General features: G+C 38.2%; 1 protein-coding gene across 1 annotated transcript in view; it reads left to right on the top strand.

Annotated features, from left to right (window-relative positions):
* The window catches only part of ALDH1L2 (aldehyde dehydrogenase 1 family member L2), a 44223-nt gene extending 32092 nt beyond the window's left edge, over nucleotides 1-12131 (top strand). The window contains exons 16-23 of the mRNA XM_016127071.2: nucleotides 245-332; nucleotides 765-858; nucleotides 1461-1560; nucleotides 2159-2257; nucleotides 4356-4521; nucleotides 6353-6458; nucleotides 8897-9096; nucleotides 11110-12131. Coding sequence (XP_015982557.2) covers nucleotides 245-332; nucleotides 765-858; nucleotides 1461-1560; nucleotides 2159-2257; nucleotides 4356-4521; nucleotides 6353-6458; nucleotides 8897-9096; nucleotides 11110-11165 — 909 coding nt within the window. The 3' untranslated portion in view covers nucleotides 11166-12131. The remainder of the gene's footprint in view (nucleotides 1-244; nucleotides 333-764; nucleotides 859-1460; nucleotides 1561-2158; nucleotides 2258-4355; nucleotides 4522-6352; nucleotides 6459-8896; nucleotides 9097-11109) is intronic.
* The last annotated feature ends 3566 nt before the right edge of the window (nucleotides 12132-15697 follow it).

The following is a 15697-nucleotide window of genomic DNA, read 5'->3' as shown; positions in this document are numbered from 1 at the left end:
CATATGTATATAGAAAGAAGATAAAGCAAATGTACTAAAATGTTAACTTATGAGGAATCTGGGTGATAGATACATAGGAATTCTTTGTACTATTTTTGCAACTTTGCTGGTAGGTCTGAAATGATGTCAAAATAGAAGAAAAAAATAAAATGAACCCTAGTACATTCATAGAGGGAAAGCTGGGTACTGATCTGATGGACTAGACAGAGTCTGAAGAAGGTCCTTGCTGTCTGCTTCTGCTCAGGTCACACCCTTGACTGCCTTGAAATTTGCAGAGCTCTCTGTTAGAGCAGGCTTTCCGAAAGGGGTAATCAACATCATTCCAGGCTCAGGTAAGCCATTCAAGGACAAGCTTTGCCATGCTTATGAATTATAACTATATTAAAACTAAAAACAATTTACCAAACAGTTAACTTAAGGATAAATATACTTACCACACCCTAAAATCTTAAAGTAAGAATATAATAGTGCAAGAGTGGGAGGGAGAAAAAATTATACAATGTTGTAAAACTACCCTAGGGTGGCCCATTTCACTTTTTAAAAATTACCTTGGAAGATAAAAATCCAAGACTTACCCATTGTTTGGGGGGGGGGTGCTGAGAATTACATGGAGGATATTATTTACATTTTTGCAATTAATACAGAAAATGTAAAACGAAGGTTTAAATGAGAGCTTAGAAATATCCTTCCGTGAATTTAAAGCCGCCTTTACCGTTAGAAGCTGAGTAATGTTTGCATTCATGTTTGTTTCTCTAATTCTACAGGTGGTGTGGCAGGACAGCACCTTTCTGAACATCCTGACATCCGCAAACTTGGTTTCACTGGTTCCACTCTTATTGGCAAACAGATCATGAAGAGGTATTGATTTTAGTACGTTGATTTGCCACAGATCCTATGAAACCAGGTTTTTGTTTTGCGTTTTGCTTTTTTAGATAGGGTGCTTTAGAAGGAGAAAAACCACATCAGGTTCAGAAGAGAAGTCTACTTATCACTGCAGGCTATTGACATATTCGAATATAATAAAACACTTTCCAAAGCTAATGCCCACAATCAATAAAACTAGACCCATTTTGAAATTCTACACCCTGTGTACTGGTAGCTTCAGCAATCCAGCACAAAACATTGTCTGTACTAAGCTGTGGCCCAAATTGTTTTGTAAGAAACCCAAAAGACATAGAAATGACAAATCTGAATTCTTAATAACATGACTTTCTGAAAAGCAGTAACATTAGTTTTTTAAAAACTATAAATAATCTAAATGTCCCACATAAGGCAGTGGTTAAAGTATACATAATAGAATACAGTGCAGTCATGTCCATGGAGCATTTTAAATAACATTGAAAAGTGCCATTAAAATCACAAATGGAAAGAAAAGTAAGGTATAACATTGTAGTTATTGGGTGATCCCAACTAATGTTAAATAAGGCTAAATGCTCATTTCCCATTTATTTTTTCTCTAGCTGTGCAGTGAGCAACTTGAAAAAAGTTTCTCTTGAACTTGGAGGCAAATCCCCACTTATAATATTCAATGACTGTGAACTTGACAAGGCTGTGAGAATGGTAAGAGTGGGTCAAATCCAACTAAACAGGTGCCTACTTTTAAAACACATTTCACCTCCGTGTTCGTCAAAAAAGCGAGATTTGGTTTTGTCTAGTCATAAATAGAAACTATCCTCTTTGTGCTTATATTTGGGAATACTCGGAGCACTTAATTTTTAAAATGTCTTCATAATTTGTCTCATTAAAGTGTTTTAAAATGCAAGGGAGTCTTTCTAAACATTCGTGATTTGTACAAACTATTATAGAGATCTTAAAAGCAAAATTTGATATACAAATAGTACATTTAAATGTATAGAATAATCTGGATTTTCTTGCAACACAAAATTTTTCCTTAGTGGTATGTCCTTAGTGTTACACATTTTTTTAAAGTGCTCATGGACCAAGTTGGGGAAAGGAGAAATAAAATCCCTAAAAACATACCAGATCAAAAGAGTACCTCCAAGCAGCTGCCATCACGAACGAGGCTAAGGGACTGACTGCGTTTTTCTGTGACCACACTGTGTTGTCCGCTGTCTTCCAATAACATCTAACTCTCCGTTTTGTGGCAATCTTAACTTTGCAAGCAGCGTTAACAATCTTTTCTCCTCTGCTGCTGAAGGGCATGGGAGCGGTATTTTTCAACAAAGGAGAGAACTGTATTGCAGCTGGGCGGTTGTTTGTGGAAGAATCCATCCATGACGAATTCGTGACAAGAGTGGTAAGGCGCCTTCCAATTTGCTCCACGAGTCGAAGAGAAATTGCTTTTGCTTGAAAAGTACTTCTGAGATTTAATGAGTTTTTGGGTGTGATAATAGTACTGTGGTTATATATAGTTTTTAAAAACAACACAGTCCTTATCTTTTTTGAGCTACTTTCGACATATTTACACGTTAAATTACGTGACCTCTAGACTTCGCTTCCCTCTTGTTCCCCAGGAGGACAGGAGGGGAGTGGTGGAATAAACTGCCCATGAGTTGGTAATTGTTGAAGTTGGGAGATGGGTATGTGGAGTTTTGTTATATTGTCTCCTTTTATATGTGTTTATAATTTTTCACAGTAAAAAGTTATAGGTCTGTATAAAAAAAACACCTTAAGAGCTGTTGCTACCTATACCTTGCTCTGCATTTATAGTATATTAGATGTTTAACATTTCACGTACAGAGATGCTGAGGCCCACTGAGGTGAAGTACATTTGGCTCATAAGATTTGAGGCTCTTTTAGATCTCAAGGGACAGTAAAGCCTCTTTGTGTTTCAGATGATGGGGGAAGACTCAGTGAGGCATCACAGGGAGAGCACTGCCTCTGGAGTCCATCTTTACACTTACCCGCCTGCATAGCCATCCATCCGTCTACTCATTCATCCAGGAACTTATCCTCCCACCCATTTACTCACTCATGCAGTCATCCACTGATCCATGGATCCAACTGACTCACCCACCCACCCACCTACTTTATAAATCCCTATATTGACTATGAGAGACATACTGCTAGATCCTTACAAATCCTTAATTCACAGTAACAGGACAGCATATCATTTCCTCCACTAAGATGATAGATGATAGATAGGTGGATAGATAGATAAATGATAGATAGATGATAGGTTGGTCATGAGTCTATAAATATGGGACTAAAAGCCATTTATGGAAATAGTAAGATGGACTCTGTGACTATAATTAACTCTAAATTTTATTATGTTATATTATGATGATGGTAATAGTAATCATGAATTTGTTTATATTTGCAAACCAGCACCCAGCCCGTTTTTCAGAGCCAGTTCCCCTACACCACCCCCAAGAAGCAAATGTCTTTCTCAGTGACAGTTAAAAGTGAAGAAGTCGAATGGAGAAGTAGATGGTGGGCAGTGGCTGTCTCCTAAATATTCCTATAATTCAGTTTTGTGCCTCAGTAAATAATTACATTACTACACGTCATGGGTTTTTAGAACTATAACTTGTTGAAATTTCAAATAGTGAGACCAGAAATGTCAAGGACTTACTGTTATCAGTCCATCAACAAATACATTTTGTACACATGCGATTTATATTCATTCATTCATTCATTCATTCATTCATTCAACAGCAATTTCTTGGGCACTTCCTGAGAGATTATTGTCAGGCTCAAAGTCAAATTCATGGGCCTGCGGGTCATAGAAACTCCCATTCTCTCTTTGTACTAGAATTGACCTGAACATTAGAAAATGCAGGAATACATCAAGATAACAGGTGTACAAGAAGCAGTTAGAAAGACACGTCAGTGATGAATGTTGTTCAATAAAGATGGCTTTCCATCAAAACATCCTAGCAATTCCTCTGGCATGGCTATGCCATGAGAATTTCATAAGGGCACTCTGCCACACGTGGGAGGAGGAAAAGAATATAACAATGCGGTCATTTTGGAAGTTCTGCTGCTGTGAAGGGTGTGTGTGTGCTGTATTAACAAAAATTTCAGAACATCAGGTTTACTATTTTAATGCATTAACATTCGAGATAATTTTTAAAAAGCATATGTACCTTATGTCCTGTTAGATGTCCTGTTAGAACTCTGTGGTTAAGAGCTTAGGCTTTCAAGTCAGGAAAAACTACAGCATTTGGTGGTTGGGTGCCCTTCGGCAAGTCATTTGCCTCTCTAAACCTTAGTTTCTTCATCTGTAAGATGGAAATAATAAACACCCACCTTCAGTGCCGCTGTGAAGGCTACATGATGATATTTCCTTTAACATATTAATACAACACTTACCATGTAGTAGAAGCTCAGGCCAGGGTATTCATCATTATCGTTAACGATCAATTTTGTTTTGTGAACTGGGTGACATACAGGTAGAAGAAATTAAAAAGATGAAAATTGGTGATCCACTCGACAGATCTACTGATCACGGGCCCCAAAATCATAAGGCCCATCTGGAAAAGCTTCTGCAATATTGTGACACTGGCGTGAAAGAGGGAGCCACCTTGGTGTATGGGGGAAGACAAGTACAAAGGCCAGGTAGGATCACCTGTGAAAGAAGTATAGGAGCACTTGGCTTCTTAAATTAGAATAGATGGTAACAGTGTTTTTTTTTCTTTAATTTTTATTTATTTATATTCAATTACAGTTGATATTCAATATTATTTTATATTAGTTTCAGGTGAAGAGATAGTAATTAGACATTTATATAATTTATGAAACGATCCCTGATTAGTTTAGTACCCACCGAGTACTATACATAGTTATTACAATAGTTTTCATTGCAGCACCAACTTGCCTCAAAAGTCAGAAGAATTTCTAGATCCTGTTTGGCAGCTTATAAGGTTTGGCGCCTTGGACAACACAATTTTTCTGAGCCTTCTATGTAAAATGGGATGAAATGTGTATACCAGACTATGAAAATCAGATAACCTACTAGATATGACAGGCCCTTCGGGGTACAGTAAACAAGTGTAATGGATAACTGTGTTACTTAAGGGCTGGTGATCTTGACTCCTGGCACCGTGAAATTTAATCTCAGCCAGCATCACCGAGAAGGATTCATCCCTCTTGTCTAAAGCAGTACTGAAATATGTGAATGGCTCACTGTCATAATACCCAAAAGGAGAAAAAGGCAAACAACTGCAAAGATTCATTTTTTTTTTTTACTGTTGTAGGTAGATTGTATACAACACACTACTCTGAAAATTGGTAGTTAGAAGGAAAAAATTCTACATTTATCCCATGTTTCCTGTATGAACTGAATTTCTGGATAACTGAGTAACTGGTAAAGGAGACTTTTTACAGAAGAATCCCTGCTAATTAATGTCGAAAAAATGATAGAATAGAAAGATTATCATTTTGTACTCCCTAATCAAATGAAATAACTGATTCAGGTGATGATCATCAAGGGAGGCAGACATTATTAGGTGCGAGGTTGTTGGGACCTGAATATTTGTAAGATACCAAACTATCGCCCCCCAAATTGCTTGCCAGTCACAAGGAGAAAAGCACAAAAAGGGTCAAGTTGTCACTACTTGGAATCTTTGGTCGGTCTTAGCATCAGTGAAAACAGGACAACTGGATACGATGTGTCCCCACACAGCATCACATATGTATTCTTGCCAAAAATGTTAAACCCGAATCTAAGCATGCCTTTAGATCCAAGTTTCCATTTACAAGAAATACAGGAGGTAAAAGGACAAATTAAATATCATCCCAAGGAAGCAATGACAAACCTAAAATGCAAAATATTCTACAGGACAACTGACTCAGTCAGTTTAATGCATCAATGGCATGAAAAATAAGGGGCAGGGATAAGGTGGGAAATGTTCTTCATTAAAGAACACTTGAGAAATCTGCCAAACGCAATGCACAGAACTTATTTGAATCCTGAATCAAACAGAGCAACTGCAAAGCAATCTTTCTAGACAATCAGAAAATTGAAATATAAATTATGGATGAGCAATTAGCATTCCATTTGTTAGGTGTGATAAAGTATTGTGGCGTGTAAGAAAATGTCCTATTTTTTACAAATTTGTACTGTAATACTTGGAGGTCAGAATTGCAATCTCTGGAATTTTTAAAAGAATATTTCAGCAAGGAAAAGATGAGTCAAATACAGCAAAATGTGAATACTTATTTTACTATTCATTATACTATATTCTCTACTTTTATATATGTTCGAAATCTTTTAACAAACACATTAAAATGATAATAACCTCAGAATGCTAATGCTAAATAGGAAAATGAAACTGTTTTTGGTTTAACTAACCCATAGAATAAAATATATATATTGTAATTAAATGAGAGAACTGTTCATTGAAAATAACCCTGTAATTGATGTTTTTTTCTTCTGTTTTTCAAATAGGCTTTTTTATGGAACCAACTGTCTTCACAGGCGTGGAGGACCACATGTATCTTGCCAAAGAGGAATCCTTTGGGCCTATTATGGTCATTTCTAAATTTCAAAATGGGTATGTTCTTTAGGCACAACTTAACAGGTTTTTTACTAACAAGTTTTTTTTTTTTTTCTGCTGTCATTGTGCTATATACAGAGCATAGAATCAATGAACATGTAATTCTCTACCATAAGGATAATTGACTTAAATAGTTAGAAATGATTGTTAAGCATTGTGGATTGTAATGTATTTTTGCTCTTAGGTTAAATTAATGGCTGACATCATGGGAATTCAGCTGACTAAATTTTAGCTTTTGTACAGTTGACATTTGAAATGTCTCAGGAACAAGGTAAATAACTGAGAATAACAGAACTATTTTTCACATTTACAGTCCTAGGGAAGGTAGCATTTATGAAATCTGATTTTCTCAAAGAAACAGTGCTGCCTTCATTGGGGATTATGCTCCCAAAACCCCAGTACTTGACTTTTTATAGAAATGTCTACAACCACCATATAATCAACTGTAAATGATACTGGTTTGTTATAGTACATGACACTTTCCAAAGTATTCAGCATTTCAAAGAAGGCTGTATTGTAACTGAACTCATATAAGAATATTTCATACTCTCATGGTATAATACACAAATTTTTGGCTTTAGTGTTCGTTCAACCAATGAGAAGGTAGGGGGAAAGGTGGCCTTTGATAGATGTACTGTAAAAGATGCAGGGACTCTAAGCTGTAATGAGTAACCATTGACACACTGATTCAAAGATGCCGTTATTCTCATTTCCTCATTATAAATTCCCCCATAGGACAGTCTTTGTGTTAAACATGCAGGTATTAGAAGCCAGGTTTGGAGGACATAAACCTAGGTAAGTCACAGGTCCTGTCCTCAAGGAGTTTACCATCCAATGGGAGAGACAGACGAAGATATGGGCAATTAGCCGCAGAAGGCCAAAGGCAGGATGGTGCAGTGGGTAGTTAGTCTGTGCTCTGAACCCACACCTGACTACCTCTGTGGGCTTGGGCCAGTTACTTAATCACTCTTTGCCTCAGTTTCTTTATTTGTGCAATTGGTTATTAAAACGACCTTGTTGGGTTTTAAAGATTAAGTAAAGTGCTATTTATTGGTACCATTGCTTTCATTATGCTTGTTATTACTCTAAAAGTAGGCAAGGTATACTCCGAAGCTATGTCATCTCAATAGTCTTCAACAGGCAATGGCATAAAACCATCTCTCTGCCTCAGCCCAGTCTATAAACATCCGGGGGTCCCTACAACGTACAATGATGGATCAAGAAATGTGAGCATTTAAGCAGAGCCTCAGTTCACTCCACGTTGGGTTCCAGATTTCTCATGCAAGTTTAAATTGTGTGTAGTCAACATTACCTCTGAAAACACCTTCGACAGGCTCCACATTAAAGCTTGTGCTCTCAAAAAATTCAGCACAGCTAACTTTTCCTCTAGTTTTGGAAGAGGTTCTGTGTCTTAACCTGAGCAGCAGGTGAAATACTTGGCTTGCATCTACTGACTACATTGTAGAAAATTCGTGCATTTCTAAACATTAGGATGACAGTCGTAAAGGTGATATAGTCACACTATGACAGGTACATTGGAACTGGACCCAGTTGAGAGCTGAGCAGGTTCTTGTCTCCACGTGGCCATGTATACACACTGCATCAAAAGGCAGGGAAATCACCAGACCAATTTAAGGGATTATTTACTCGCCTTTTATTGAATTAGCATATTAATTGAATTCACTCTCTTTTGCTGATGCAATACCACAATATAAAAAAGAATAAGATGTTTTCCAGTCTAGTTGGCGGGGGGGGGGGGAACCAGAAGCCCATGAAGAGTCAAACTAAAATATTGAGTTGGAGGAATATGCGCTCTCTGATTATGCTGACTTTTCTTGAGTATTTACTGTGTTCCAGACACTATTAGCTCATTTAATCCTCACAACGAGACAGGTGCTATTATTATTATTTTCATTTTCCAAGGAATAAATGAAAGCGTGGGGAGACAAAATCATTTTCCCAAGGTCATCAAGGTAGACTGGCTGCAGAGAATTCTCACTGAGCCGCTGTTCTCACACCTCAGCTGTGGCACTGGTGGGGGCTGGGAAGGCATCAGGGTGAGGCACGGAACTCTGTGCATAAAATATGAAGCGATGGAGGGAGATAGGGCTGTGCTCTGAGAAGATATCTGGAAGGAACTCAAGGGAGAGGAGAGGAAATGAGGAACCAATGAAGAAGATTGAAAAGATGACTTCAGATCAGATTTTTAAAGGTGTTGCATTATATACATGAGAAATATAATACTAGCGTTGTGATATTTCATTGTAAGTTTCCTTCAGTATAAGCCTGGACTGTTTCATTTATAAAAATTTAAGCAGGTTGTCAGAAATGTTTTCCTGTTCCTGGCCTAGAGGGGGAAAATATGAGAACATAAAATGGGAGGGTTGTGCTTTACATTTAATGAAATTTTATGTCTTGCTAAACACATCCTGTAGGGACATCGATGGAGTGTTGCAGCGAGCAAATAACACAGAGTATGGCTTGGCCTCGGGGGTTTTTACAAGAGACATAAACAAAGCTATGTACGTGAGTGAAAAACTGGAAGCAGGAACCGTTTTTATTAACACATACAACAAGACGGATGTGGCAGCCCCTTTTGGTGGAGTTAAACAATCTGGCTTCGGGAAAGATTTAGGTAAGCTTTATTTTTCTACCGCACATTCTCTTTGTTGCCACATCACAAAAGAGTCTGCTCTGTGTTTCATGCAACACTCATGTACTGTTTCGAAGGGCATTTCCTACACGGCTGCTGGGAGCGGGGGGATGCGGGGGTGGGGAAGTTGGGGGGATCTGGGTTTACAAGGATGATACAATTTTTTTTAAATGTTAAACATTTAAGTACATAAATAGTGTGGAAAAAGTGTTTCTCTTTAAAAGAAGAAGATTAATGTTAAAAGGAAAAAGAAAGTCTGATAATATCTTCTGGCTAAAATAGATTTGGTTTTCTACCTGACATTCACGAGACTAAAGGAAAATGGATAGAGGCCAATAACCAGCTAGCTCCAAGGATAGATCCTGTCCCTGAGCGGCTTGGCGACCTTTCAGAGTCAACGATGCAACGGGAAGGGATTTCTGAGAATCTGGGAACTCTGATTTTGAGTTTGTAGAAAACCCAAAATGTGATTCATGATGGTCAGTGACACTACCCCATTTCGAGTAGCAGCTTACTTTGAACACTAAACCAGGCCCTATTCTAACTACCTGTGTGAGCACAAGCACTACCTGTATGTGAGCACATACAATCCTTAACATCGCCCTGGGAGATAGGTACCATGTATTCTTATTTTACAGGTAAGGAAAATAGGATCTCAGAGAGGTTGGGTGTCTTGCCCAGAGTCACACAGCTAGCGACTAGCAAAGGGAATTCAAAGCCAGACAGGCTGGCTATGAAGCCCGTGTTTTTACTTCCTACAGGCTGGAGTGTTGTTTCAAAAATTAAAATATTTGGGATTTACTGAAATTACAGTCTGTTAATATAAGTCTGGTTAATTTGGGGGTATTTTTCCACGTTCTCTTTCCTGATGACCTTTGGCAATGTATTTGCAGCAATAAAAGTAGCTCTTGTTTTAAATTTCTCTCTCTCTCTTTCTCTCTCTCTTTCTCTCTCTTTCCTTCTTTCTTTTTTCATGTCTTCATTCTGGCTTTCATCTTTGTACCCAAAACACAGTGGGAGATCTTCTCAGGGAAATTACTATTATAAAGCAAGGCAACCATGTTCCACTTGTCTTTTGATAGAGTATAACTGACCAGTTCTAGGCCTCCATTTTATTATAAAAGTAGAAGTTGCCTAATACTTTCTTCCACTCCCAACTTTAAACTTGCTTAGCCCAGTGGTTCCCAGCTGCACATTGAATTAGAATCACGTAGAACTTTGAAAAATACAAAGGCGTCATTTAAATGGCTCTGGGGTGTGACCTAGGATCAGTTTTAAAAGCTGTACAGTGATTCTAATTTAAGGTCACAACCCTTGTTTCCGCTCAACTTCCAGAATCATACACTCATGAGCCTCACCTGTGGCATTCATGCCCTTTAACTCCTGTAGAAATCAGTGATGGCACTTCACTCAGAATAGAAACAGAAACAGATGTACTTATATTTTCCCCAGTTTCTAAGATACTATGTAAATCAAGAACACTCCATTTTCCTTTTCTTCAAAATATTATTAGTACTGAAAACTATAGGCAATCATAACACAATAGTATCTGTGTATCTCAGCATAAAAAGGTATAGTAAAAATATGGTATAGAAGATAAAAAATGGTACACGTAAATAAGGTACTTATCATGAATGGAGTTTGCAAGCCTGGGTGAGTAGGTGAGTGAGCAGTGAGTGAATGTGAAGGCCTAGGTATTACCGTATACCACTGTAGACTTTACAAACCCCGCACGGTTAGGCTACACTAAAGTTATAAAACAACACTAGAGAAAATGACGCAATCAAGAGACACAGTAAACAAGAAACATAATCATAGGGCCCTCATAAGACGTGATTGAATCAGAATCTGCAGTTCCATAAGACCCTTGGGTGATCCACATGAACTTTAAAGTTTGACGAGTACTGGTCCCGGCCATATTCTATTTGCTTAGTGCCCTACGTATCTACACCTGTGTCTGGTGACATCATGCCCACCTGTTTTTCTCCACTCTAGGTGAGGAAGCACTAAATGAATACCTCAAAACCAAGACGGTGACGCTGGAGTACTAGAGCGATGCCGTCATCAGGAATCCCTCCGCAGAGGGCACTGCTTCTCAAGTCTCGACACGCTTGAGAAGCCTGAATGTGCTGAGGAAGGACCTATCAGCCACGAGCCAAAAAGTACACATATGGACCATGAAGACGGTCAGGCCACACGTCTAAGCATTTACACACGTGCCTGAGCAATACACCTTTTTTATACCTTAAAATGACTTCCGCTTGTTGGTTTTTGACTACGTTGTGTATCATTCATATTTCTAAAATGCCGGGGTACTTTTTTCTCCACCGAAACTAATCTAGTCATGGTTGTTCCTCTTAAAAACGTCAATTGCATGCAGTTACAATGCACAAGATACCTTTTTGGGAAGCTTTAGATAATATGTACAGGATTTAACCTCTGAACCATACATTTGGGTTGTTAAGATTTTTAATAATTTTTCTGTCAAGGAACAGTAGGTCCTATCAGGATCATGAAGTTCCTTTTTTTATATGTGGACATAAGGTCCATCTTTGTGCCTTCGATGTTCTATTTTTCAACCCACTATGATGGGTAACCAAACCATGAACAGTTCTCAAGTACCTATTATGGCATTTGGTACGATATTATGTCCTGAGGAGTATACAAAATTTATTGTCATGATATCTGGCCCCAAAGAGTTTAAAATTCTAGTCAATAGCTTTTAAAGTAAATTTTACAGTATGATATTGTACAACGTCAATAGCTTTTGGAGGCTGATCTTGGCTTGTATCGTACCATCTTACCATCTGTGTTACTTTGGGAAACTTATGCAACTTCTCAGCTTCTTTATCTGTGAAGCTGGGACAGTAATGCCTCCCTCAGGAGCCCTGTGATGAAAATTCAATGCAATAACCTAAGTAAAGCACCTTGTCCTGTTTTGTTCGTGGTAAATATTCACAGAAGTTAACTTTGTTTCTCTGTCACTATTTAGACAATATATTGAGGTATATTAACTAGATGAATTAATTCGTTGCCCTGAAACCATATTCAGTAGTCTTCGATTCCTATACTCCTTTTCTCATCCATTGTCCTGACTCAGTACCACAATACAGCAGCACTGGAAAATGTCATGCAATGAAAAATGATGAAGGAAAAGGGTTGAGTTCCTTTCTGAGGCCCACTCATCCTTTATCCATCTTGTTTTCCATTTTCTACCTACTGGGTTTACTGCTCACTGGCTGTGTGATATTACACAAGTTAGTTACCTAACATCTCAGAGCCTAGGTCTGGAATCTATTAAATGGGGATAAAGTCTCTGTCCCATCTGCACTCAAGAAATAGGAATCATTACAACCCACACAGTACTCACAAAATTGCCTTTTATCAGACCAAAAAAAATTAAAAATAAAAAATTAAGTGCATAAATTATCACCATCCAAGTGTGACTAGGTGAGTTCCTGAATCACAAAGTCTCTAGAAGATGCTCAGAGCAATTAACTTCTATTATTCCTCCTTTCAAAGTAAAATTTCTGCTGACATTCCTCCTATCTCATGGATGTTGAAGAAGCCCTTCTGGGGTAGCTGTTACTTCAAGGACTCAGCAGCTTATCAGGGGAATGTAGGAAATTAATATCACTGATCAACAACAACAAAATCAGAGGCAGAAAACATTCCGGTGATCCTGGCATGGTCAATAGAGTAAATTTGCCCTGTAAGCATTTTTTATTATACTGTAGCTCATTTACCATCAGAGATTGACACAGCTAGAATTCTCAGTTGGAATGATATTATCTGGTCCGAATTGACAAATCAGATTTGAATAAACGACAACAGTCTTATTATAAAGGAACCACTTTTAAATGTGTTTTAACTGATTTCATGTGATTTGAAATGTCACTTTACTAAATATTTTAATGACAGATGAAATGGCAAGCAAAAAACATACCTTTTCTTATGGACTGATTTTATCCTCTAATATTTCAGTAGCAGCAGTGTGTTTAATCCTCTTCAGGCCATAAACCTCTTTTGAAAATCTGATAAAAATAAAAGCTAATAGATCCCCTCCCCCTGTTCTACTTTTACTCCCCAAATTCATTGCACACACACACAATTCTGCAAATATTTTCAAAGGATTTGCAGACATCCTGAAGCCCACACTGGGGCATCAGGTTTAAAACTCCTTTTTCCATTTCGAGTTCCAAAGTTCTCACCAGCTTCAGTTGTTATATCTGATTGTTAATCAGAATCAAAGGCTCCATGGAATTCATAAAAGTACCCGTGAATCTGAGTTGGAACATAATGACCTACAGCCTACTAGGTGATTTAATTAACACACTGAGTGATTAAAGTATCGCTGTTCCTTCAGATCATTGATGGTTTTGCTAAAGGATAAAGCTGTGATTTTTCTTTCACCAGTTTGGGGGGTGTCACTTTGTGCAGCCTACATTTCATCTCATTCCGTTTCCCCAGGCCTTTGTTAAAGCATCCCCTTTTGCTCAAACACCTCTCCTGGCTTTTCCTACCCTCAACTTGCTTTAAGTGTCTCTCCTCTGTGCCTCCAATTGTCTGGAACATAGCACTTAGCACTTGGTGTCGAAATTATTTGCCTTCTAAACTAGATGTGAGCACAGCCCCACCATCCTCGGGATTAGCATTCCGTCAATAATAGTAACAACAGCTGTCATTTATTAATGACCTCCTGTGTGCTAGACACTATGCTAAGCATTTTTTAAAATGCTATCCTATTTAATCTTCACATCTGAAAAAAAATGAATCCATCGAGGTGACCATCTTAAAACCTCCACCACTACCAAGCCAGCACTGTCTCCTATGTGTTATTACTGAAACCTCCCAACTAGTCTTCCTGATTCCTCTCTGTGTGGTTATGTTCAAAGCTTAAGTCAGATGGTGTCACTCCTCCGCTCAAAACCTTCCAGAGGCCCCCATGTTGCTTAACATAAAGTCCAGTGGACTTACCATGGCCTACAGAGTCCTATCGGTCTTGCTCCTGGCTACCTCATCTCCTGTCAGCTTCCCTCATTCTGTCTTGATGTTCCTCAAACACACCTCAAGGCCTTTGAACTTACTGCTCCCTCTTCCTGGTGGTGTAACATTTAACAAATGGCTCTCTGGGTGTGTGTGGGGGGTGGGGGCGGATTGTAGTATTTGCTGATTTGTGTGTATAAATGTTCTTATCAAGGCTGATTTCAGTCTATCGGTTTGACTTCACTAAACACAGAGTTGGGAAGAGAGGTACACTACTGGAAGAGGTGCCAGCCAACACCAGCACACCACTGCCTCTTCCCGAAACCCCCACACACCACCTCCTGGCTGCCTGCCTCACTTTCTTCAGGTATCTCCTCAAAGATCATCTCAGTAGATACATTCCCTGGCTGTTCGTTCTAAAACAGCACATATGTTTCTACATTCATACTTCATCTCCCGTCATACTTTATTCTCCTCATCCTTTATTAGTTTCACAGCGCTTATCACAACCTGGCATATATTTATTTATCATCGATCTCTCCCCCTTAAAATGTAAGCTTCATGAACAGGTACTTCTTTTGTTCAATGCTTTATCTCCAGTACCAAACAGGTAGAAAGAACTCTATTTACTTTCAAATGAAAGAGGTTAAGTAACCTGCCCGAATCACACAGCTAGTGAGTGGCAGAACAGTTCACTCAAGCGATGAAGCTGGTGGTCTTAATCGAGCTGAGATAGCTGATTGCCAATGCCTAAATCACGGCCTGGGTAGTAAATAGTAGGTCCACACTAAATACGTGTCAAATTAAAAAAAAACTAAGCAGAATGGACATTATCTGCAAGAGCTTTTGCGGAAGTGGCTAGAGATAGGGTGAGGAACCAAATTTGGTTCCTTCGAAGCAGCCCTTCAAAATAATAGCTGTTGAAGGAAACCTGGGCTAGGAGATTATCAGACATGAGACATGATGAGTAGGATGGATCATTATCATTACTACAACTTTACAAATAATACCCGGGTAAATTTTTAAATGATTAAATAATAGCTAATTATGTCAAAATATATAAAACAGGAAGGTAAGACTCAGCCATAAACTACCCACACAGAAATAACCAGGTATTTGAGATTATTCCAGACTTTTCTTTCATATACTAATAGCACTTTGTCTTTTATATACATACTTTTTTTACAGAATTAATACTGTACATGACTTTGTTACCTTTTTTCAAACAACAGCCTGTATATTTCTATGTCAATAAACATACCTTGCATATATATGTTCAATGGTTTTAATTCAACTCGCTTTCTATTATTGGATATTTAGATGTGCTTTTCGCTATTTTAAATGTTGTGATAAATCTTGCATAGAAATTTGTGAACAAAGCCATACTTAATTGGATAAATTCCTAGACACCTGAGTCAAAGGATATAGCAATCTATCATCTTACCAAGTTTCCCCAAATTATTGCAACCACTGTGTATTCTTATAGCATCATAATACCTCGCATTTACTGAACACTGTTGTCAACACACGATGTGTATTAACTCATTAATTTCTTACCAAAACACCTTGAGAACTCATTTTACAGATAAAAGAAACT

This window comes from Rousettus aegyptiacus, unplaced genomic scaffold (genome assembly GCF_014176215.1).
Source record: "Rousettus aegyptiacus isolate mRouAeg1 unplaced genomic scaffold, mRouAeg1.p scaffold_m13_p_2, whole genome shotgun sequence".
In the NCBI taxonomy this organism is placed as follows: domain Eukaryota; kingdom Metazoa; phylum Chordata; class Mammalia; order Chiroptera; family Pteropodidae; genus Rousettus; species Rousettus aegyptiacus.
This window is presented reverse-complemented; position numbering and strand designations above follow the sequence as displayed.